This window comes from Dipodomys merriami, unplaced genomic scaffold (assembly GCF_024711535.1).
Source record: "Dipodomys merriami isolate MVZ:Mamm:240054 unplaced genomic scaffold, mDipMer1.0.p SCAF_12, whole genome shotgun sequence".
NCBI lineage: Eukaryota > Metazoa > Chordata > Mammalia > Rodentia > Heteromyidae > Dipodomys > Dipodomys merriami.
In genome coordinates, this window is record NW_027202493.1 from 12407560 (window position 1) to 12431998 (window position 24439).

Below are 24439 nucleotides of genomic sequence, written 5' to 3' on the forward strand. Positions count from 1 at the left end.
GAGCCACAGTGTCACTTCTGGCTTTTTCTGCTTATGTGGTGCTGAGGAATCAAACCCAGGGCTTCATACATGCAAGACAAGCACTCTACCACTGAGCCACCTTCCCAGCCCTAGAAACATTTTTTTCCTGGTCCTGAGGCTTGAGCTCTTGAGTCTAGGTGCTGTTTCTGAGCTCCTTTTGCTCAAGGCTAGCTACCCCTTAAGCTACAGACTTGAGGCTTTTTCTGTGATTTAGTTGGAGATAAGAGTCTCACAGACTTTCCTGCCCTGGCTGGCTTTGAACTCTTAGCCTCCCGAGTAGCTAGGATTACAGGTGTAAGCCACCAGTGCTCGGCTTTGTTCTCTTTCTTGTTATTGTCATTTCAACTATGTCTGGATTCTCCTCTGTATGAAGATGTTAGGATCATTATACACATCTCGTCTATAAATGTTATAACAAAAAAAATCTGAAAAAGAGAAAAATGTAGCCAGGGTACATGTCTTCGACAATGCCTTATTTCTTTGTGGTCTTTGTTCTGTACTATCAAGTATTTACAGTCAAAACTTCTAGACAGCAAAGCCTTCTGTAGCCTTCTTTAGCTTCTGGAAAGCTAATGAAGTATTTGGGGCAATGCAGTGAGAAAACAAAAGCTGACTATTGCTTTTGCTATTGCCTTACAGTTCTAGATGAGTCAGGCATTCTTCCATTTCATGGTATGTGAGCTTCTGAAAAGCTCTGTTGGAAAGAATGGATAATGATAAAGTAGTAAACTATTTCAAATAGAGGACAGTGATCTTAGCATAGTAAGAGTCCACTAGACCCAAATAGTAATTGAGTTTTATTGTAGCTCTTTGGAGGACTTCTAAGTATAATACAACAAAATGGCCATCCTTAAAAATAGAACTCTCAGATACTGAAACTGGTGCCATAGACCCAAATGGCCTGCTGCAAGTTAAAAGGAGGCTTTTGTTGTGCAACTCAATTGTTTCCCGAGGTAAAAAGTTCTTTTATGTTTACTGAAAAGTTCTTTTATGTTTAAGGCTTTAGGAGACCAGATACTAATGGTTAATCGTCCTGACAAGAAAAAAATACTTTTCTTCAATGATAAGAGCTGTCAGTTTTCTGTGGATGAAGGTGAGTCTTTGTACTTTTAGTTTACAAGTATATTAGTTTTAGGGTGATTAAGATTTATATTTATTTATTTTTTTTTTTTCTTTTTGCTTATGTGGTGCTGAGGAATCGAACCCAGGGCCTCAGGCATGCAAGGCAAGCACTCTACCACTGAGCCACCTTCCCAGCCCATAAGATTTATATTTATAATGCAGCTATAATTTAAATATTAAATGCTTTTTCAATATCATCAATTCCTAGAAACAACAGGTGGTTCCTACATCAAATAAGCGTTTTTTGTTTGATTTTGTTCAGTTTTTTTTTTTTTTTTTAATTTTTTTTCTTTGGGTCCCGTTGTGGGGCCTGAACTCTGGGCCTGGGCGCTGTCCCTCAGCTCTTCAGCTCAAGGCTAGCACTCTACCACTTGAGCCACAGCCCACTTTCGGCTTTTTTTCTTTTTGCTTATGTGGTGCTGAGGAATCGAACCCAGGGCCTCAGGCATGCAAGGCAAATGCTCTACCACTGAGTTACCTTCCCAGCCCTGATTTTGTTCAGTTTTTTTTTTTTTTTTTTTGGGTCCGGTCGTGGGGCCTGAACTTTGGGCCTGGGCGCTGTCCCTCAGCTCTTCATCTCAAGGCTAGCACTCTACCACTTGAGCCACAGTGCCACTTCCGGCTTTTTTATTCTGCTTATGTGGTGCTGAGGAATCAAACCCAGGGCCTCATGCATGCGAGGCAAGCACTCTACCACTGAGCCACCTTCCCAGCCCTTTGTTCAGTTTTTTTGAGATAGGGTCTGACTGCAGAGCTTAGGCTGTTCCTGATTCAGTCTGCTGAGTATGTGCCAGGCCCAACTATAAATGTGAGAATTGAAAGATAATGTTTTGTTGTAGTATACTAAATGTTACTCTACTTCAAATATATAATGCCTATATTTTGTATTTTAGTGGGGTTTTTTGTCAGTTATGGGGCTTGAACTCAGGCCTGCATGCTGCCCCTGAGCTTTTTGCTCAAGGCTAGTTCTCTTACCACTTCGAGCTACAGCATCACTTGTGTTTTTCTGGAGGTTAATTGGAGCTAAGAATCTCATGGACCGTTTTCTGCCTGGGCTGGTCTTGAACTGCAGATCTTAACCTCCTGAGTGGTATTACAGGCATGAACCACTGTTGCCCAGCTATATTTTTATTGGTATTTATAATGTAAAGCAAAGTGTTTAGGGTGAGAAATTTCTTGGCTTCTTTAGATTGAAATTCCTCTTTAAGCAAATAAACTGAAGTTTTACTATAAATTTGTAGTATTTATTTATTTATTTTTGTGCGCCAAACCTGAGGCTTGAACCTCAGGGCCTGAGCACTGTCCCTGAGCTTTTTTTTTTTTGTTGGTCATGGGCCTGAACTTGGCCTGGGCGCTGTCCCTCAGCTCTTCAGCTCAAGACTAGCAATCTACTACTACAGCGCCACTTCTGGCTTTTTCTGCTTATGTGGTGCTGGGAAATTGAACCCAGGGTCTCATGTATGCAAGGCAAGCATTCTACCATTGAGCCACCTTCCCAACCCTCCCTGAGCTTTTTTTGCCAGGCCATTTTGGGCATTTTTGACCTGAGCAGTGCCTGGCTAAGCAAGCATTATGACTCATAGCATTTTCAGTTGACAGTAGGCTTCTGATTTGTGTTCATACAGTGCTGGAGTGACACTTGTGGGGAACTTGTATAGGAACCTCATGGGTAAAACGTAAGTTTTTGGTTGAAAATGCCAATATCACATAAATCACATATTTAAAAAAATTAATAAAATGTTAAAAATGCAAAGAATTTTTGCTTTGTATTTCCACATCAGATTAACTGAAAATTGACATGTCTTGGGATGAGTTATAACTCAGAGCCTTTGCCTAGCAATGTGAAAGTTGGGTTCCAGGTTCCATCGCTAGGGGAGAGGGAGAAAATGACACATTTGACGGATGTCGGTGGCTCACACCTATAATCCTAGTTATTCAGGAGGCTGACATATGAGGATCATGGTTCAAAGCCAGCCTGGACAGGAGTCTGTGAGACTCTTATCTTGAGTAAACCACTCAGAAAACTGGAAGTAGTGGTAGAGTGCTTGCCTTGAGCTGATGAGCTGAGGGACAGTGCCCAGGACCAGAGTTCAAGCCCCACAACCAACCAAAAAAAAAAAAAAAAATGACACATTTGAACAGATACTGTTTTTTATTGTAATGATGACAATACTTACTGTAGCCACTAGGTGGCAGTCTGGGCCCTAGGAGGAAATGTGGAGTAGTTAGCTTTCAGGCTAACTACTGGATTCTCTCCAGAATGATATAGCTCAAATAGGGAGACAGTTTCCTGTACAGTAATTGATCAGACAAGTGAATACAGACTAGTTGGGCCTATGCAAACAACTTATTTCGTTGTTATTTTGTTAGGCTGGGTATTGGTAGCTCGTACTTGGAATCGTAACTACTCAGGAGGTTGAGATCTGAGTATCAAGGTTCAAAACCAGTGGGGCCAGGGAAGTCTCTGAAACTCTTATCTCCAATTAACCACCAGAAAACAGGAAGTGGCGGGTGGGGGTGTTTAGCCCAGCAGAAGGGCGCCCACCCAGCGCGCACAAGGCTTTGGGTTCGATCCTCAGCCCTGGAAAAAAACAAAAACAAAAACAAAAACAAAAAAAACAGGAAGTGGCACTGTGGCTCAAGTGGTAGAGCACTCGCTTTGAGCTGAAGAGCTGAGGGACAGCGCCCAGGCCCAGAGTTCAAGCCCCATGACCAAGAAAAAATTGTTAAATTAGTATCTCATTTAGATGTAGTGTAAATGTAGTGTTGAGAATGGTTTAAAAGGAATAGGTAAGATATCCTCTGAGAGTCTGCATCTGCACAGTCTCACCATTTCATGACGATAATGAATCAATATAAGTAACAGTGCTAGAATTCATGAGTATATTTACAAACTTTTATTTTTGTTGGGGTTTGAACATAACTTCATGCACATTGGACTCTACCAGGTAAGCCCTGTCTCCAGCCCTCATTATTAGCTATTTTTAAGTACTTTTATAGTATTGGAAATACAATACCGAGATACTAGTTGTTTTGATCCTGTTTGCCTCCTTACTTATCCAACCCTTCACTTGGACTTGTGTAGTTTTTATTTGACGAAGCAGGTAGCAAAGAGTCATTTCAAGCTGGGCAACAGTGGTTCATGTCTGTAATCTACTCAGGAGGCTGGGATCTGAGGATCACAGTTTGAAATCAGCCTGGGCAAGAAAGTCCATAAGATTGTCTCTGTCTCTCTCTGTCTCCCTGTCTCCCTCCCTCTCTCTCCCCCCTTCCCCCCCCTCCCCTTCTCTCCTCCTCTCCCTCCCTCTCCCTCTCCCTCCCTCCCCCTCTCACTTTCTCCCTCCCCCTCTCACTCTCTTTCTCCTTCCCTCTCTTCCCCTCTTTCTCCCTCTCTCTCTCCCTCTCTCCTCTCACCAGTCCTGGGGATTGAACTCGGCCTGGGCACTCTCCCTGAGCTTCTTTTGCTCAAGGCTAGTGCTCTACCACTTGAGCCACAGCACCACTTCTGGCTTTTTGTGTTTATGTGGTACTGAGGAATGGAACCCAGGGCTTCATGCATGCTAGGCAAGCATTCTACCATTAAGCCACATTCCCAGCCCCCATACTCGTGTGTGTGTGTGTGTGTGTGTGTGTGTGTGTGTGTGTCTGTGTCTGTGTCTGTGTCTGTGTCTGTCTGTCTGTCTGTCTGTCTGTTTGCCTGCCTGCCTGCCTGCCTGCCTGCCTGCCTGCCTGCCTGCGTGTCTGCCTGCCTGCCTGCCTGCCTGTCTTTCTGTCTCTCTACCCACTGTCTGTCTGTCTGTTTGCCTGCCTGCCTGCGTGTCTGCCTGCGTGTCTGCCTGCCTGCCTGCCTGTCTACTTGCCTGTCTGCCTGCCTGTCTTTCTGTCTCTCTACCCACCAGAAAACCAGAAGTGGAATTGTGGCTCAAAGTTGTAGAGTGTTAGCCTTGAGAGAAAGAGCTCAGGGACAGCGTTGAGTTGAAGCCCTGAGTTGAAGCCCATGACCAACAACAACAAAAAATAGTCATTTAAGCATTTAGACACATCTGCAGTGATGTTTTGCAGTTACATAACTGTCTTGCTGTTTCCCATGAGAATTCAGTGACTTGACTTTTCCCCTATTGCTGCTAACTTGTTTTCAGCTGCAACCTTAAGCATTTCCACTTTTCTCTGTAGAATTCAGGACTTGCCAGGCACCATTGGCTCACGCCTATCCATAATCCTAGCTACTCAGGTGGCCAAGATCTGAGGATTGGGATTCAAAGCCAGCAGCAGGAAATCCCCAGAACTTTTATCTCTACCAAGAAAAGCCAGAAGGAGAGCTGTTGTTCAAGTGGTAGAGTGGTTAGTTTTGTACAAAAAGCTCAAGGACAGTGTCCAGGCCCTGAGTTGAAGCTCCAGGATCAAAACACACACACATTCGCTCTCTCACTCTCTTGTTCTTGCTATTTTTCTGTCTCTAATTTAGGACTCTTCTTAGTAGCTACCATTTAAGTCTTACCCTGAGCTCTTTTTCAGACACACTTTTTCTTCTTTACCTTTTTTGTTATACAAAGAGAAATGCAGAGTAGTACAAATACAATACTCTAAGCATCACACACACATGTTATCATACCTAGTTATGAGTTTGTTGTGTTGGTGGTGGTTGTGGGGCATGAACTCAGGTCCTAGACTCTGTCCTTGAGCTTTTTGCTCAAGGGTAGCACCCTACCACTTAGAGCCACAGCACCACTTCTGGCTCTTCATTGGCTAATTAGAGATAAGTCTCACAGACCTTGCTGCCTGGATCAGCTTTGAACCCCAGTTCAGATCTCAGCTTGCTGTGTAGCTATGATTACAGGTGTCAGCCACGCATGTCCAGTTATAAATACTGCTGATACTACAAATTTTCATCAAGTATTGATAAATTGCAATTTAGCAGATTCATAGTCAAATAGCTGAATTATTCTTTCATATGACACTTCCCACAACAACTCTAGTAAATTTTAAGCAATAATTTTATGTCCTTTACTGTAACTACACTATTCATTCTATCACATTGTCTTTAAACTATGGCTGCAAAGTAAGTGGTAGGTGGGTGTTAGTGGCTTAGTGGCTTGTGTCTAGCTACTTTTTTTTTTTTTTTTTTGGTTTGTCTTGGGGCCTGAGCTCGGGGCTTGGGTGCTCTCCCTCAGCTCTTCAGCTCAAGACTATCACTCTACCACTTGAGCCACAGAGCCACTTGTGGCTTTTTCTGCTTATGTGGTGCTGAGAAATCGAACCCAGGGCCTCATGCATGGAAGGCAAGTATTCTATCACAGAGCCACCTTCTCAGCCCCACCTAGCTACTTTTAGGAGGCTGAGAATGGGAGGATTACGGTTCTAGACCAGCCCAGATAGAAAAGTTTGCCAGGGCATAAAGTGAGATCCTACCTTGAAAAGGGGCTGGTGGCTAAAGTGATAGAGCACCTGCCTGGTAAGCTTGAGGCCCTGAGTTCAGTCCCAGTCTTGCAAAAACAACAGAACAAAGTACCATGCTTTTAAATAATAAACTAAAAATTAGAATTTTGTGATAATTATAATAACTATATATTAAAACTGTATGATAGTTGGGCACTACTGCCCCTAGCAGCTGTTAGTTAAGACAGCATTACAGATGTGAGGCCATGCTTGGCTGATTTCTTTTGCCTGCTACAATAATGATATTGCAGAGGGACCCTGGGACTCTAGAGGATATGATGTAGGCTGGACTCTTTGTCTTAGAGGTCTGTATTCCTCCTCTTCCTCCTCCTCCTCCTCCTCCTCTTCCCCCTATTCCCTCCTCCCTCCTCGCCTGGGCACTATCCTTGAGCCTCTCAGTGCTCAAGGCTAGCGCTCTACCACTTGAGCCACAGTGCCACTTCCAGCTTTTTCTGTTTATGTGGTACTGAGGAATCGAACCCAGAGCTTCACACATGCTAGGCAAGCACTCTACCACTAAGCCACATTCCCAGCCCCTGCATTTACCTCTGAGTGAGAAGGTTTTTATAAACTGGCATGCCACTCTCGATTTTATGTACCAAGTGCAGTGAATGAAGCATCAAGGGGCCCCATTCTTCAGCCACTCGCTGAGACATAGTGCCACTTCTGGGTCTTCTAGTAGTTAACGAAATAAGTGTCTCATGTACTTTCCTGCCTGGGCTGTCTTTGAACCACAGTTCTCAGATCTTGGCCTCCTGAGTAGCTATGATTACAAGTATGGGCCACTGGCACCCAGTGAAGCCTAGATTTGATCACATTGGTGGTAATGTAACTACTGTCTTGTACAGAATTCCAGAAACTGTGGAGGAGTGTCACTGTGGACTCAATGGATGAGGAGAAAATTGAAGAATATCTGAAGCGACAGGGTATTTCCTCAATGCAGGAGTCTGGACCAAAGAAAGTGGTATGTAATCCCTAGAAGCTGGGTTTAACTGTCCTCTGGACTGCTAGCTGCGTGCCCTTCTGTTCTCTGAAGGGCACTTGTGATTCCCTCTTCCCAAGTTTTTTTTCTGGCTAATGGAGTGATTTGGTCCAGTGCAACCCAGATCATGTCTGATGTGTTGGGTGTAGTTTGCTGAGCCTGGGGGAGTGTTCCCACTATTCTGCAGCCTGTCCTGCAGTGCTGGGCCCTGAGCCACAGCCACACCTCCTGCTGCTGCAGCTTGATGCTGCTCACTCACTTCTCACTCTCTGTACACCCTTGCCCCAGTTTCTAAAAGGAGCCTCATCTCTTGCTTGCCCTCTCACACCTAAATTATGCGTCTTTCCCTTCCTTCTGTCATCTCAGACTTGGAGGCTAGCACTGCCTATTTCCTACCTTTAGGAACCAGGTAATTTTTGTCTTATAAGCCCTAAATCCTGACCAAAGGAGGTGTTAGTAATCACACAAGGACTGGTAACACTGATGGGGACCAGGTAACCACAGCATCCACCTGTAGTCCAAAAACAAGATGGACTGGGACTCACTGCCACCCCAGCCTGCCATTTAGTGCCTCCATCTTTTCTTTCACTCTGTGCTTAGTAGCTTGTCATTTTTGTGGCTTTTTTTTCCCCCACATGCCTATGGGCTCAGTGAAAAAAAATTTTTTTTGTTTGGTTGTGGGGCTTGAACTCTGGGCCTGGGCACTGTCCCTCAGCTCTTCAGCTCAAGGCTAGCGCTCTACCACTTGAGCCACAGTGCCACTTCCATTTTCTGGTGCTTTATTGGAGATGAGTCTCACGGACTTTCCTGCCCTGGCTGGCTTTGAACCTTAGATCTCAGCCTCCTGAGTAGCTAGGATTACAGGTGTGAGCTACCAGCACCCAGCTAATCTGTGAATTTTTAAATTCCTAAAAAGGGAAGGTCTATTGTCAATGAACTCTCCATGAGTGATTATAATTGAAGACCTTCCTGATCTCCTACTATTAAACGATGGAATTTTTTAAATTATGGAAAATTAATATTTTAAGTATATAGAATAGAGAATATGACAAACATTTTGTAGTTTTTCTGCATTTTCATGTTTTGGTATATAAGTTCTTACAAAATGATGATGGCTGGTTTATTATTAGTCTTGATAACAGATAAGACACAGAGCTTCACCGTCTCTTGTTTCATCTGCTTAGGGCCTAGAATAGTTCTGGCTCTGTTTAGTGCCAGCCTGTTTCTTCTTTTTCTTTTCTTTCTTCCTTTCTTCTTCTTATTTTTTTGTCATGGGGCTTTAACTCAGGGTCTGGGCACTGTCCCTAAGCTTTTGTGCTCAAGGCTAGCATTCTACTAATTTGAGCTCCACTTCTAGTTTTGTGATGCTTAGTTGGAGATAAAGAGTCTCACATCGGGGGCTGGGAAGGTGGCTCAGTGGTAGAGCGCTTGCCTTGCATGCATGAGGCCCTGGGTTCGATTCCTCAGCACCACATAAGCAAAAGAAAAAAAAAAGCCGGAAGTGGCACTGTGGCTCAAGTGGTAGAGTGCTAGCCTTGAGCTGAAAAGCTGAAGGACAGTGCCCAGACCCAGAGTTCAGGACCCACGACCGGACCCCCCCCCCAAAAAAAAAAAAACAAAAAAAACAAAAGAATCTCACATCCTTTTCCTGCTTGGGCTGGTTTCAAACTTATATCCTCAGATCTCAGTCACCTGAGTAGTTAGGATTACAGGCATGACACCCATTTCTTCTTGTTGGGCATTTGGCTGTTACTTAACAGAAAGCATCAGATCCCCTTGGAGGTTGAGTATTCTGAGTCTGGCCACAAAGTAGGGAAGTCCAGCTCCGTATCTTTTCTGGGATGTTAGTACTGCCCTGTGTCCTAACTGTTGCCCTTTCTTTCAGGCCCCGATTCAGAGAAGGAAAAAACCTGCTTCACAGAAAAAGCGGCGTTTTAAGACTCACAATGAACACTTGGCTGGAGTACTGAAGGATTATTCGGACATTACCCCCAGCAAATAGGGGACACTTGGTCATTGAACAAAGAATTACAGACACAATCACAGTCTCCTTTGTTGATGCTTGGGATCTGAAGACAGAGTCTTCCCAGATGCTTCTCAGGGTTGGAGAGGAGCAATCGTTTACAGAGCCAGTGTGGGTCACCAACCCCAAAGCTTATTTTAACTGAGTAGGCCAGGAACAATGTGATAGCCCAGTGACCTTCTGTTACTTCTTGGGAGAAAGGCACTTAGCATAGCAGGCAGGTGCCTGCTATTTATTTCTTTCTAAATGGTTTCTGGTTCCATTTTCCTCTTTATTACTTAATTTAGAGCAAGTTGGCAAATAGTCTTGAATGCCACATTTGTTTATTCCAAAAGCGTGTATTTATAATAAAAATCATTGAAGAAAAATTCTTAAGCATTGGTGGGTTCTTTTCATTTTTGGAGGTGGTGACAGGCGACTTCAGTCCTTGATGTCCCAGGCTGAGGGTTTGGGATGTTACAAAGATTGGAGTCTGCACATTACCGCCCAGCATGTGGATTTCCTGATTGGAATACAAGATGTGCCTCTTGCTATCAAGTTAAGCAATAAATGTACACTAAATAGAGCTGTAACTAGTAGTGTTTTCTTGTAGCTTCACAGTCTGCTACCATCTTGAATGAGGATGGGAAGAGTTTGAGTCTCCCTTCCCAAGTACTGGGGTTTGAACTTGGCCTGTGCAAGCTCAGCTTGCTTGCTCATGTTTGGCACTCTACTACTTCAGTGACATCTCCAGCTGGATTTTTTTGTTGGCTATTTTGGAGTTTCTTGGGCTTTTCTAATTTTGGACCTTGATCCTAAAGATTTTAGCCTCCAGAGAAGCTAGGATTAGAGGTGTGAGCTACCAGCACCTCACTGAAAGAGTTTACTTGCCAGCCTGAACTTGAGCTTCACTGTGTTTCAGCCCTCGTGTAGCTTGTCCTGAGATTTCTTCTGGTTGGAGGCACCCTCTGTCGCCCAGCAGTGGACCAGCTGGACCATAAACATGTGAGTTTTTTTTTTTTTTCCTTTTCTATTTGGTACTGGGGATTGAACGCAGGGTCTTGTGCTTGATAGTCAGGTGGTCTACTACTTGAGCCATTTGGCCAGGCCCTTTTTACATTTGTTTTTTTGGTGGGGGTCATTGGGCTTGAACTCTAGGCCTGGGCACTCTTCCTCAGCTCTTTAGCTCAAGTCAAGCACTCTACCACTTGAGCCACAGTGCCACTTCTGGTTTTCTGGTGGTTTATTGGAGATGAGTCTCAAGGGCTTTCCTGCCCGGGCTGGCTTTGAACCGTGATCTTCAGATCTCCTCATCCTAGGTAGCTAGGATTACAGGTGTGAGCCACCAGCGCCTGGCACTTAAATTGGGTTCTTTAGAGGTAAGGTCTTTCTCTGTGCTGAGGTGGACCTAGACTATAATCTTCCTATTTGTGTTTCCGTCTGTTCATGGGATAACAGGTACAAAACTATTGTGCTCCTTCTATAATGTGGTATAACAGGTACACACCATTATACCAGCATTGGTTGAGATGAAGTCTTGAAAACTTTTTTTGTTTTTATTTTTGTTTTGTCTAGGCTAGTCTCAAATTGTGATTCTCTGATCCCCTCCCAAGTAGCTAGGATTGACTAACTGCATCCAACTTACGAATTTTTTTTTTTTAAGTTTATTATTTTTTGGTCAATTATGTGTCTTGAACTCTGGGCTTGGGCGCTGTCCCTGGGCCCTTCAGTTCAAGGCGAGTGCTCTACCGCTTGAACCACAGCACCACTTCCGGTTTTCTAGTGGTTTATTGGAGATAGGAGTCTCATGGAGTTACCTGCTGGGGCTGGCTTTGAACTGTGATCCTCATATCTCAGCCTCCTGAGTAGCCAGGATTACAGGCGTGAGCCACTGGTGCCCAGCCTAACTTCCGAATATTTTTGAGAAACATTCTTGCTTTTGGCCTAAACAGTGATTTCTTCTGCTTCTACTTCCTATTGTAACTGGGAGACAAGCATGTAACATCTTGCTTGGCTTTTTCTGCTAGAAAAGGGGTTTTACAAACTGTTGCTCAGGCTGGCCTGGAGCCCTGATCTTCCTGATCTCAGCCTACTAGGATGACAGGTATATGTCACAATGCTTAGTTGTTGTTTGCGATGGAAGATATCACCAACTTTTTACCCAGACTTGCCTTAAATTCATTCCTCCCATCCTGTATAGCTGGGATTATAGACACGACCTATCAGTGTACCAGGATGTGGAGTTTTTTGAGGGCTATGGTGATTTACAGAAAATTTCTTTGTTTTATTATGTCTATTTTCTATCTGTACTATTTATGTGATCTATTGTGGTTCTTTGGGTTGACCCATAGGTCTCATACTACAGATTGAAATTAAATGAGATTCAGTGTTTTATGCATGTGATATGTACCAGTACTAGTACTTAAACTCAGGACCTTGCTGCTCTGTTTTTTTGCTCATGGCAGGTACTTGAACCAGGATTTCAATTCCAGCTTTTTGTTGGTTAATTGCAGAGGAGTATTGAATTTGTCTGCTCAGGCTGCTTGCTAATAACTTCAATCCTCAGATCTTAGATTCCTGAATAGCTAGGATTACAGGTATGAGCCACCAGTATCCAGCTCATCATACATTTAAAAAAAGAAAAGAAGGATCGGGAAGGTGGCTCAGTGGTAGAGTGCTTGCCTTGCATGCATGAAGCCCTGGGTTCGATTCCTCAGCACCACATAAGCAGAAAAAAATAAAAAAGCCGGAAGTGGTGCTGTGGCTCAAGTGGTAGAGTGCTAGCCTTGAGCTGAAGTGCTGAGGGACAGTGCCCAGGCCCAGAGTTCAGGCCCCATGACCGGACCCCCCTCCCCCCCAAAAAAAAGAAAAAGGAAAAGGCTCATTAACTCATGAAGCTGTAACTCTTCTGTACATCACCTTTATAAGAACAATAAAGGGATCAATAATTAACAAAACAGAAAGGCTAGGTGCCAATGGCTTACACTTGTAATCTTAGCTGCTCTGGAGGCAAATACCAGGATTGAGGGTTGCAGCCAGCCCCAGCACGGAAATCTGAGAGACTCCAATTAACTGGCAAAAAAGCTAGAATTGGAGGCGTGGTTCAAGTGGCAAAGTGCTTGCCATGAGCAGAAAAAAAGCACTGCAGAGCCCTAAGTTTAAGCACTATAACACCCCCCGCCTCCCAAAAAAACAACCCAAAAGCTAAAACATGGTATTATGGTAAACTCAAATCAGCAAGTGCTTTGATCAGACAGCTTTTTTACTTTTTAATCTTTTCTGTCTACTGTCATCCATCTTATCTCTGTCTTACCTTCAAGCTCTAGAACATGGCACAGAAGATATCTTCATGTGGCCCCCTTGATTTAGAATTCAGGAAATTTTCCATCTTGTGTAATGTCTTAAGGCAGAAAAAGTTATTTCTGTGAATCTGGAACTAGCTCATCTTGTGGCCTGTACTCTTCCTCCTCCTCCCTAGTACATCTGGAGATTGACTTTACATCTCAAACACATCCTTGCTCTGCAAGGAGACAGTCTTCAAGATCTCTAATACAGGTTCTAATTGTGTGTTCCTAGGAACTATTACTTATGCCAAAGCTCAGCAGTGCTTTTTGAACTGCTCAATTTCAGTTTTCCTGTCTAAAACTCGTTTAAAGTTTTAGACTCATGACTGTAATCCTAGCTACGTAGAAGGCTGAGATCTGAGGATTGTGGTTCAAAGCCAGCCCAGGCAAGAAAGTCCATGAAACTCCTATCTCCAGTTAACCCCTAGAAAACTGGAAATGGCTGTGTGGCTCAGAGTGGTAGAGCACTAACCTTAAGTACAAAGAAGCTCCCAGGTCCTGAGTTCAAGCCCCACAATCGACCAAAAAAGATCTTGAGTTATGAAGGGTCTTGCTTAATTGCCACTCCAAAATTACCTGTCTCATGTATACTTTCCTACTACTGTCCTTCCTCTCTCTGATAGGAGTTAAATTTAGGGCCTTGCCTTGAATTATGTTCTGAATCTCTTTGCTTTTTGCTTAGTTTTCATAAAAGGTCTTGTACTTTTGCCAAGGCCAGCCTCAGACCTTCATCTTTCTACCTCTGCCTCCTGAGTAGACTAGGATTACAGATAGAACCACCAGGCTTGGCCTTGCATTTCTCTCTTCTGTTTTGGTAGTATGGGTTTTAGCCTTTACTTGCTCAGGGGGCTCTCTACCACTTGTGTCATGACTCTAGTCCTCACAGGTGAGTTTATAGACAGAATTCATCTATGACTTGGGATTTAGTATTTTTTACCCCCCCCCCCCTAAATCTGATAGGTAGCTTGTACTTGCTGAAGTTTTAAAGCAAGGTTGCCCACCTATAAAAGGGTTGTACATTTTGGGGGAGGATTACTTGAAACCTCAAAATGACAGTGACTTAGAACAAAAATGGAAATGGTAGAATTTTGCTGACAGGAAAGGGTCAGAGGCCTCAGAAATGTGGAGCATTGGGATGTAAACCTCTATACTCACATAGACAGTGTTTCTCAGGCAACAGAGAACACACTGAAGGGTTGAGCAGGGAGGCACTTCCTCAATTACAGTGACTGTAATGGAATTCTGCAAAGTCAGAGGTCTCAGAACTTAAGTAAATGTGTATCAGGCATGTATTGCTAAGTACAGTTTGTAATTCAAAGGGCTTGTGCCTCTGGCATACTCATGTATAATAAGGTTCACCCTCTTTGCTGTCCAGTCTTTGCAAGTTTTCCTTTGATGGTGGTACAGGGGTTTGAACTTGAGTCCTTCTACTTGCTGGGCCAGTGGACTACCACTGGAACAGTACCCCCAGCTTGCTTTTCAGTTCTGTCATTTCACTTTGTTACCTATTGCTTTGCTTTGGTTTGGATGTGTGTGTGTGCGCGCGCACGCATGCACACGCGCTAGTATTAGGGCTTTAACTCGGGTTGTGTGATTACCACTAGCATTCTACCATTTGAACCGCAGCTCTACGTCTGACTTTTTGATGGAGAATTGGAAGTAAAGAGTCTCTGGGACTTTTCCTGCTCAGGCTGTCTGAGATCAACTTTCTGAGAAGCTGGGATTACAGGTGTGAGTCACTAGTACTTGCCTTGCTAACATCTTTGTGGCATTCTTGGTCCTGGGAAAATATTTCAGTATTTCATAATGTTATTACCTCTGAATTTTAAGCCTTGATACCTAACATATCTCCTATGATGTGTTAGATTGCATACTAGGGAATGTGTGAGGAAGATGGTCTTTGTGGAAAATTGATGAGTCTCATTCTGTCCAATGATAATAATGAAGTCTTTTTAGCAATTCTTCTGGGTGTTTCCCCTAGAAATTCCCAGATAAAGCTGTATTCTCACTTCTGTCAGATCTACTACCATTTAGAAGCAAGTGGGAACAGGCAGAGCTGGGAATTGAGGCAGAGACAGTACTGTGCACTGGATCTATAATTCATCACAACCATGGGAGGCTTTTAGGGGAGAGCTAACAGAAATGCAGTTGAGCATAGATAAAGTATAAAAGAGCATTCGACTGTTCTGTCGCTGCCTGTTACGTATGGCCAGATGATGGCAGGACCCTGGGGATGGAGGAACACTTGATACCTGTTGAGAAGAGTGTTAGCAAAGGCAGTGCAGGAATATCCCATGATTCCTTGTTCTGGGGGTCCTAGGGGAGGAATGCATATGTACAGTCTAGCTTTTGTCAGTCCCACAGTATAGAACATGACTCAGTGTCCATTCTTCCTCTACTGTATATACTCTCAAATGATACATGTGAAGGCTGGGCTTTTTGTTTGTAAACTGAGACCAGCATGGGGGTGGGGAAGGCTCTGCAGCAAGGCTGGGCACTGTGCTTAGAACCGTCGTGGTGTTGCCTGTTGTGGCTGCCTTTGGTACTTCACATGTATGGTTCATTTCTAGTGTTGGAGTCTGAGGGTTGGGAGCCCAGGATCTCTCGGAAATGTCTTAAATGAGTTATGGAACACCCATTCCTGGCCTGTTTTGTTTCCTTAGCATGTGGAAGCACTTTGAGAATGTGGAATTAGAATAGTCCAGCCTGATGTCCTTGGTCTCCCTGACGGTAGGTTAAATGGCACATTTCTCTTTGTAAGAGGCTTTCTGGTTGGCGGGCAAATCACCTTGGACATGGCTTGTCTGAGGTCTCTGAGGTTGAGTGGGAATGGGCCTGGTTTGTACTAGGGTAGAAATGCCGTGGGCCCCTCACGAGCAGATTGACAAGGGTACTCTGTTGCAAGTCCAGAGGACCTGGCTTGTGTGGGCTGGCAGCACACTCCTGTGGTTCTGTGGTTTCAGGATGCTAGTGAAGACCCAGGGACCTTTTAGATGACCAGAATTTTGCAAAGGATGTTCAGTGCAAAATCTTGTAGTTTCCTTCCCTGCCCCCCCCACCCCCCGCCCCTTAAAGAAAACATGGGCCTGCGATGTGGTTTGCTAAGCAAACCACAGCTTGAATTTGGCAAGGTTAGCTTTAGAAATGCCAAGAACTGGTTTATCTTGCACTTGACTCAGATGATACTGGGGATGTTTGCTGAGCAGCTCAGACCCGAGGCCTAATTTTAGGGGAAAAGTGTTTCTTTGACCAGATAAATATTTTAATTCAAGCATCATTTTGTACTGCATTTGGGCCTATTTTTTGCTCAAAAGACAATGTGGGTTGAAGTTAAATGCAAGTTTCTAATTTGGTATCAATGGACATAATCGCCAACTGTGAGTTTTCTAGGTGGACAAGTGAGTTTTCTAGGTGGAACAGAAGGACCCCATTTTCTTTCCTGCTCAGCCTTCCTAGGAGAGGCGTAGGAATGGTAGCAAATGAATGCTTTGTGGCAAGTTATGTTACAGATAGTGACAAGCCAAGGCAAAGTTCATGTTGGCTTCTTTGGAGACCTGGGGATGGAGTTGCAGAGCCTGGGCAGTTCGGAGGCACCATGAGATATGGCAGTACCATCTGGGATGTTTTGCAATTGAGGCAGGCATGTAGAAAGTTCTTTGTGTACCTTGGGGAATGAACTCAGAGCTTGGGCACTGTCCCTGAGCTTTTTCACTGGAGGCACTTCTGGCTTTTTGGAGGCTAATAGAGAAGACTCTCAAGGATTTTACTAACTGGGCTGGCTTTAAATGGCAATCCTCAAATCCCAGCCTCCTGAGTAGCTAGGATTAGAGGCATGAACCATTGGCATCTAGCAAAACTCTTCAAAGTGTCTGAATTTTGGAATCTTTCTCAAACTGGTGACTACATTTAGTTTGGTATCATCATCGAGTTAGAGGCATTTTGAGGACTAGTGTTTCAGAGAGATAAAATTACTGGTCAGAAACTTTGGTTAAGGAGCTGTAAAACTGTCATGAGAGGGTTTTGCAAAATGGTTTAAAAGTTGAGTCTGGAGAAAACCATGTACTAATCCCCAGGGAAGAGTGTTGATTGCAGACAGGAGATGCAGCAGGAAACCTGTTCATGCTCTCCACACTGGGCATGTCCTCTCTGCCCAAGGCCATCTGAAGAAACGTGAGCCCCTATCTTGACCCCGGCACAATCTAGGACATCAGCCATACCTCCATCACTCTATTCAGGATCTGAAGTGGGGATAGGGTTTGGGGCAATAATGAATCCATGGAAGTCAGGTGGCTGTGTAAGCACTGGGTTGAGCAAACTGGAAACCTGAACAGGACAACTCAAAGTGCCTTTAATTTGAAATTTTGTTAGCAGCGGGTAGAAGGCACATTATTATTACTATTATGCCAGTCATGGAGCTTGAACTCTGGGCCTGGGCGCTGTCCCTGAGCTCTTCAGCTCAAGGCTAGTGCTCTACCACTTGAGCCACAGTGCCACTTCTGGTTTTCTGGTGGTTAATTGTTAAAGAGTCCCACAGACTTTCCTGCCCGGGCTGGCTTTGAACTCTAATCCTCAGATCTCAGCCTCCTGAGTAGTGAGGATTACAGGCGTGAGCCACAGGCACCTGGCTAAGGCACATTATTTTAAATGTACGGATTAGTTGTATAAATTAGTTTTATGTTCATAATAGTCCATTTTTTAATGAAACTGAAAGATGGCTGTTAACGTCGTGGAGCCTACAAATTAGAATCTGTTACAAGGGAGTAGGAGTGGACATTTTCCTGATCTCAAATTTCAAATGACACTACTCATTTCTGTTCAGTGAAAGACAGGTGTTGAACACCTACCTCATTACAGTTTCAAGTTATTGGTCAGTAGGTATGTGTGTGGAATTTATTCTAAATTGGTAAATACCTCTGTTTCATCAACCACCCTGAAGCCTCTTGTGCAATGGCAGTGACTTCATAACAACACTACTTTGGAGCCAGCTGTTGCGGTCCTGGTGCCTGGAAGTGAGAGGCTTACAGATGGCCAAAGGGAAAGCCTTCAGCCTGCAGAACCCGGAGATGGTGTGCAAAGCCATCAGTTAGCTCTCCATGTATCCAAGGGCACTGGCTATGACTTGTGTTTGGTGGTCAGTCTCCTCTGGCAGAGTAATGTGCAGTCTAAATCACATGACTCACCAATGATGGTTCTAATTAGCTGAGAATTAGAAGGATGAGAGCATATAATCCTGTCATCCTGGCTAAGTCTGCAGAAAAACTTGTGATACTTCAATAGAATTTGCACAGTCTTGAGCTCAGGCTTTGTAAGCTGATGTGGATGGTAGTCAGCTGAGTTTGTGAAGGAGTCCTGGTGGCCTCTGATGGCTATAGCTGCATTTGTACAGATCGTCCATCCCTGCCTCTCCCAGTTCCTCCTTTCATCTCTGTGTTTTAGCAGCCAGGGAAGGACTGGTCCCAAGTTTGCATTATAGGACACATTTGTAAAACAAGCAATAGTGTGATAGCTGGAGTAAAGAGTTTATTTCTTAAAATGACAATAGAAAAGTACCTTTCAACAGTTTAGGAAAGTCTAACTGAAGTGGCTCTGGTTTCCTCAGGATTCTCACTTAGAGCCTCATGCCAAGGGCAGGTCCATGACCGCAGCAGTGATGCAGCCGGGGTTCCCAGGCTGGTGCTTCCTTTATTTATGGCAAGAAAGATGAGCCTGTCTCTCCTAGCCCAGTTTATTTGCGGTGACCTTTAATATATCGTAACATTTCTAGTGAAAAAATAATGAAACAAAACCTCACATCAAGCATGTATATAATCAGTAAAACTGAAAGTTTAACATGAGCAGATTGTGACTAGCTATATCAGCAGTGGGAAACTGAGGTCAATACAATTTCACACGTGGCTCTTGTATAGGGGGAGGGGGAAGAGCCGAGCTGGCTGACTCTGCGAATGTCCACTGACATTCAGTTTTGAACAAGTCTGGAAGCAAAGCCAACAGTACTCATTGCACGTGGTCGCTCGTTCCTTTCATCCTCATCGGTGCCATGGGGTAGGGAGTCTCGCAGTGAGCACACGATAGATGGTCTGTTTGGCACAGTGCCGCCCAAACTCCAGAACACCAGCTCAGTTGGGCCGATGTCTTGCAAAATCACTTCAGACACATACACTGGCCATTGCAGCCACGTGAGCGAAGTCGGCTCTGCCTCCAAGCCAAGGTCTCCCTTATGGGTGAGGCTGACTCAACAGTTCCACTGGCCCAGAGTGGGAAGGGAGTAGTGATCAGCAGTCAGTCACACACTAGGAAAAAAAGAGAAACTGCAAAACAACCCTTGGCACCCAGGGTCTGCAGCCACAGGAGGGTTTCTAATGGCACATCTGCTCAGCTTCACCAATGTTTTCTATGCCCAGATGTGAATGTGCCATTGAGGCAGAAGCTTCGATTGTCTCACAGGTTATCCACAGAATTCTCCACCTTGTATTTCAGAGAACAGGTCTAACAACACAACACTAAAATATCCTGGACTTGGGCCAGGCACAGATTCTGTACATTCACAATGCAATTCTGGAACTTTTGATACTAGTTAGAAACATGCAGCTTGTTTTTAAGAGGAAAAAAAATAGATATTTTTAATTACAAGCATTCAAAATCAAGCACAAAAGTTGTGATGCAACCCAGTGTAAGAATTCATACGTCATACTTAAAATGTTTGGTATAAAAATACTCACTTTCTTGGATTGTTGACTTTTAGGTTTTGTTTGAAAATCTCAACTGTACAGTACACAAATGTCAGACCATGCATTCACAAATAACACACTATTTCTTATAATTTTACAGTGTAAAAGGGTAAAACATTTTTATTATATCTATTTTAAGAAAAACAGATGTGTGATAGAGGCTGTGGCAAAGTCTTGAAGGGATCAAAACTGGGCAAGGTTTTTCCAAGCCTGAAATAAAGTAGGTCGAGAGAGCAGATTAGAAGATTGAATCCAGTCCTATCACCTAGTGCTGCAGCTCCTTATGAGAGAGTTTATAGGGGACTATCTGACCATATATAAAGACTGCCCAAGTCATTAATGGCCTCCACGATTCATGGGTAGCATATATTCCGTTTCTTATCTCTTGGAGCTTGAGTTCAGGGCCTGCGCAGTGTCCCTGAGCTTCTTTTTCTCAAGGCTATCACTCTGTCACTTAAGCCACAGCACTACTTTTGGGTTTTTCTGTTTATGTGGTACTATGGGTTTTTCTGTTTATGTGGTACTACAGAATTGAACCCAAGGCTTCACGCATACAAGGCAAGCAGTCTTCCACTAACTGCATTCCCAGCCCCTCCATTTCTTTTCTATAGCAAACCTAAAAGATCTCTCCCTCTCTTCCCAGCACAGAGGCAGGAAAATCCCAAGTTGTAAGCCATTTTGGGCTACAAAGCATGACCCCTTCTCAGTTTCTTCCCTCCCACCAAAAACCACCTTTCCCTGAAGTTGCAAGGAAATGCTCATGTAACAAGAGGTTTCACTCTGTGTGTAGGTAGTCAAGCCTTACCCCAGAACCTTCTGCCCCAGACTCCTGAGTGCTTGGTTTACCTATTTAGGTTCAGGATATGTTGTAAAACCTTCTGGCATTCATTTTACTTTTCCAGCTCCTGTATTTTCTTGCCATCTTACCAGAATGTGGTTGTAGAAAAGGTGTACACAGGTTTGATGCTGGTGGCTCATGCCTGTAATTATAGTTACTCAAGAGTCTGGGATCTAAGGATTATGGTTTGAAGCAAGTCCAAGAAACTATCTTTGATTAACCAGCAAAGAAAACTGAAGGGTCGCTTAGGTAGTAGAGTGCCAGCCTTGAACAAAAAGGCCCACTAAAAGCCAGTGGACCCGAGTTCAGGCTCTGGTACTGGCAACACAAAGTATATGCAAATACTTGTATGTAGGAAGACATTATAAAGAAAACATTGAAAACTGTTCCAAGGTAGACTGGGAAAACATATTTAGCAATAAATCGTGAAATCAGAAATAGGGACAACCTTTTTTTTTTTTCTTCCTTTTTTTGGTACTTGGGGGGCTTAAACTCAGGGCCTGGGTGCTTGTCCTTGAGCTCTTTTGCTCCAAGCTAGTGCTCTCAGTTTGAGCCACAGCTCCATTCCTGATTTTGAGTAGTATAATTGGAGATGAGTCTTATGGGGACTTTTTTGCCTGGGTTGGCTTTGAACCGCAATCCTCAGAACTCAGCCTCCTGAGTAGGTAGGATTATAGGCATGAGACACCGGCGCCCAGCTTTAACCTAGCTTTTAGACAACAGTACTAGAAATAAGAGTTCAAACAAGAGAGCGCCTTGATTTGGAAATGCTCTGGAAGGATCCCTCTCTTTGGTGACCCCATTGACTTCCAACTGCTCCCTGTACTTGGATTCTGAGTAAGATGGACAAGTAAGCAACCTCCTGTAGGACATTCATTCCTTTCGTCTGTCTCTGATGCCTGCCCACATGCTCTGTGAGATCAAAGGGCGCACTGTTTTCTCATACCCATCCTTGGTACATGCAGGTCACATGTGAGGAGGCTGATTAAAGAGGATGCTTGTCATCTTGGGGGTCCTCACCAATGCCTGACCTGCTGCCCTTTAACTGCCAAAGGCTCCTCTACTCAAGGACCCTGGTTCACAGAACTGGCACAGCCCCTGTTCCTGGCAGCTTTCTAAAGCCCTGCAGTCAGTGGAGCTTCTACTTTAGAGTGACTCATGGCGGATGGCACAGGGCAGTCCTGGACTCTGGGAGCAGTATGGGTTTGTGTTACCCCCCTGGGCCCTAAGAGGGCCACCTTGGAAAAGCAGCCTAGACAGCGTGATGCTGCATCCCAACAGACCAAAGGAGTCCCAAAAGGGACCAAATGGATATAGAAAGGAGAGACTACTGTGCTTGCATGGGTGGGCTTGCCTGGGGCCAGTTAGATACCTGCCCTGTTTTCCAGAAGCTCAACAGCCTAAGCAAGTGCACACTGCTTGCCTCCCCCTCTTTCTGGTTCACAGCCAAGTGTAGGGCATTGCTTTCCTCATTCCTATCGGCTTCTCCCTGGACACTTCCGCCAAGACCTTAAAGGCAACATACTTAAATCCAAACCCATCACTGAGTGGCACCCCCACTCCCTGACAAAGCCAGCTTTGTCCGGCCATCTGTTCAGCACCAGGTTTGCTACTTTGAGTCTTCTGTGTTTGGCAGCAAGGTACCTGTGCCCTGTTCCCAGATGTGTAAGAAGGTTTGTCCCACAGTGTGTACTTTCTTTGGTCCTAACCAACTATAGTGCATCTACAAAATATACTGTCTCGTGAAGCCCACCTTCCTGATCCCATCAACCTACAGGCCTTCCTGTAGGAAGATATGGCAAAAACGCCAAGTCATTCAGAAACAGACTCTTAAGAGGTCAAATGAAAGGGGAGCAATGAGCCACTAATGGTCTTTTTTAGACCAAGGGCTGCTGAATCCCAAGTGATACCACAAAAACATTTTAACCTTCACAAGGGAAATTGTCATTATTGTGGTCTATGTTTGTGAATTCTATGAGCTTTGACAATGCAATTTCTTCCACATCGGATGATATGTACATGTCTTTCCTTTTGCTTAGTGTAAGCTGTTCCCTCTTTGCCTCTCATTTCGTCCTTCAGCCCTTGGTCTTAATAAGACCCAGGCCTTAGAGCCAGGAGTACAGGGGTCCCATGCTGTGCTCTGCCCACCAGCATTGAGGGGCCTTTGGGAAGCTCCCTGGGGAAAGGGAGGGAGGGGGGAAAGGAGGAAGCAAGGGTCAAGCTTTGTAAAGCTCAGTTCTCTTCTCCCTGCACCTCTGTACAGGAAGAAGAGTGTAAAGGCCTGAGTGATTTTGGCTGGTTAGAAAGGCTGATCTTTTGAAGTACAGGAAGGGAGAAGAGAAGGAATCAAGAGTGTGTCGTAGTTTCCTGAGCTTTCCAGAACTTTGCCATGTCAATATAATTCTCACATGGGAAAAGAATGTATCCACACTGCCATCAGTGTTCCCAGAATGAACACAAGGTCAAAATGTGGCTATTTCAGTCTCTGTAAACAAGGAAGAGGTTTCGCTAGGAATGGAGTTCAAACCTTGGAATGTATTAACAAGGACATTTAAACAGAATCCAAAGACATGCGGGAACATGAAGCACCATGAAGGCCAGTGGGCCAGCCGGGTGAAGAGACACAGATTCTTTTCACCAAGCCTTTCCCAAAAGGACTCACAATACTGCAGGAGAACGGAACACACCACCTAAACCTCCACTATGGGGGGCAGTTTGCAGCTTTTTGCTCCCAGTGCTGAGAAAAAAACCATCCTGGCCTTTTCTATCTCTCTATATCTTTCCAAGTTAAACTCTTCTCATTGATTCATTTTCACCAGAAGTCAAAGAATCTCTCCATCCAACTCTAAATAAGCACAGCACACCTCATCACAAAGGTCTGCAATTAATGAGCTTAGCTTGATTCAACTACTGATAGCTAATTTGTAATAATAAAAGGAAGTTCAAAGTCCTTGGGCTACAAAGTCCATGGCCTATGTAGCCCCTAGGGGAAGTCTTCTGGAGTTTGGAATAACTTTCCCTGCTCCAAAGATACCAATCTCTAGCCTCCCTGGCTGAGTCAGTGCACAGCTCCGCACAGCCAAAGCAAGTCTAGACCTAGGGATGGATGGGAATCTTTCCTCCACAGCCAACATCCATCTCATCCCTTGAAGTGTCATCTGTCCTCAGTTTTGGATGGGCCTCCTCTATACTCATGCCTATAACCCCTGTGGCCCGAAGAACAGAACAGCCACAATCAGAACCTACTCTGTACCAAGATACCTGTCCCCACTTCCACACTATCCCCAAGGCCTGTCATTTGTCTGGCACAAAATCACCACCAGCTCCAGTTGCCTAGATGGGGTTCATGTGCTTAGAATAACAGTTCAGTTGCTTTACTACATGAAAAAAGTGTAAGTAGGGTGCCAGTGGCTAACACCTGTAGTCCTAGCTACTCAGGAGGCTGAGATCTGAGGATCATGGCTCAAAGACATCCTGGACAAGAAAGTCCATGAGACTCATCTCCAACTAATCACCAAAAGGTTGGAAAGTGGAGCTGTGGCTCAAATGGTGGAGTGTCAGCCTTAAGCAAAAAAGCTAAGTGAGAACACAAGGCCCTGAGTTCAAGCCCCAACACTGGCAGGAAACAAAATGTCAAGTATAAATGGGGCTGGTGGCTCATGCCTGTCACACCTGCAGTTGACGGTGGATATTAGTAGCTGGATAGCAGTTCAAGGCTGGCTTGGGAAAAAAAGTGAGATTCCATTTCAACCAATAAAATGTGTGACACAGTGGTTCATGCATGTTATTCCAGCTATGTGAGAAACATATAAATAGGAAGGTTGTGGTCTAGGCTTCCAGGCATAAATGGGAAACCCTATTAGCAAAACAAAGAATTACTACCTGACTTACGGAATTGTAACCCCTCTGTATAACACTTTAATAACAATAAAATTATATTTTTTAAACAAGGAAAGAAAACAAAAT

At 44.3% G+C, this 24439-nt stretch overlaps 2 protein-coding genes across 3 annotated transcripts in view; one reads left to right on the forward strand and one right to left on the reverse strand.

Annotated features, from left to right (window-relative positions):
* Gtf2e2 (general transcription factor IIE subunit 2) overlaps positions 1-9959 on the forward strand; it is a 42974-nt gene extending 33015 nt beyond the window's left edge. For both annotated transcript variants that reach the window (XM_070016248.1, XM_070016247.1), the window contains exons 6-8: positions 1021-1114; positions 7428-7543; positions 9447-9959. In XM_070016248.1, coding sequence (XP_069872349.1) covers positions 1021-1114; positions 7428-7543; positions 9447-9563 — 327 coding nt within the window. In that variant the 3' untranslated portion in view covers positions 9564-9959. The remainder of the gene's footprint in view (positions 1-1020; positions 1115-7427; positions 7544-9446) is intronic.
* Positions 9960-18410: 8451 nt separating this feature from the next.
* The window catches only part of Rbpms (RNA binding protein, mRNA processing factor), a 179706-nt gene continuing 173677 nt past the window's right edge, over positions 18411-24439 (reverse strand). Inside the window, exon 8 of the transcript XR_011370757.1 lies at positions 18411-19845. The gene's annotated coding sequence lies outside the window, so the exon portion shown is untranslated. The remainder of the gene's footprint in view (positions 19846-24439) is intronic.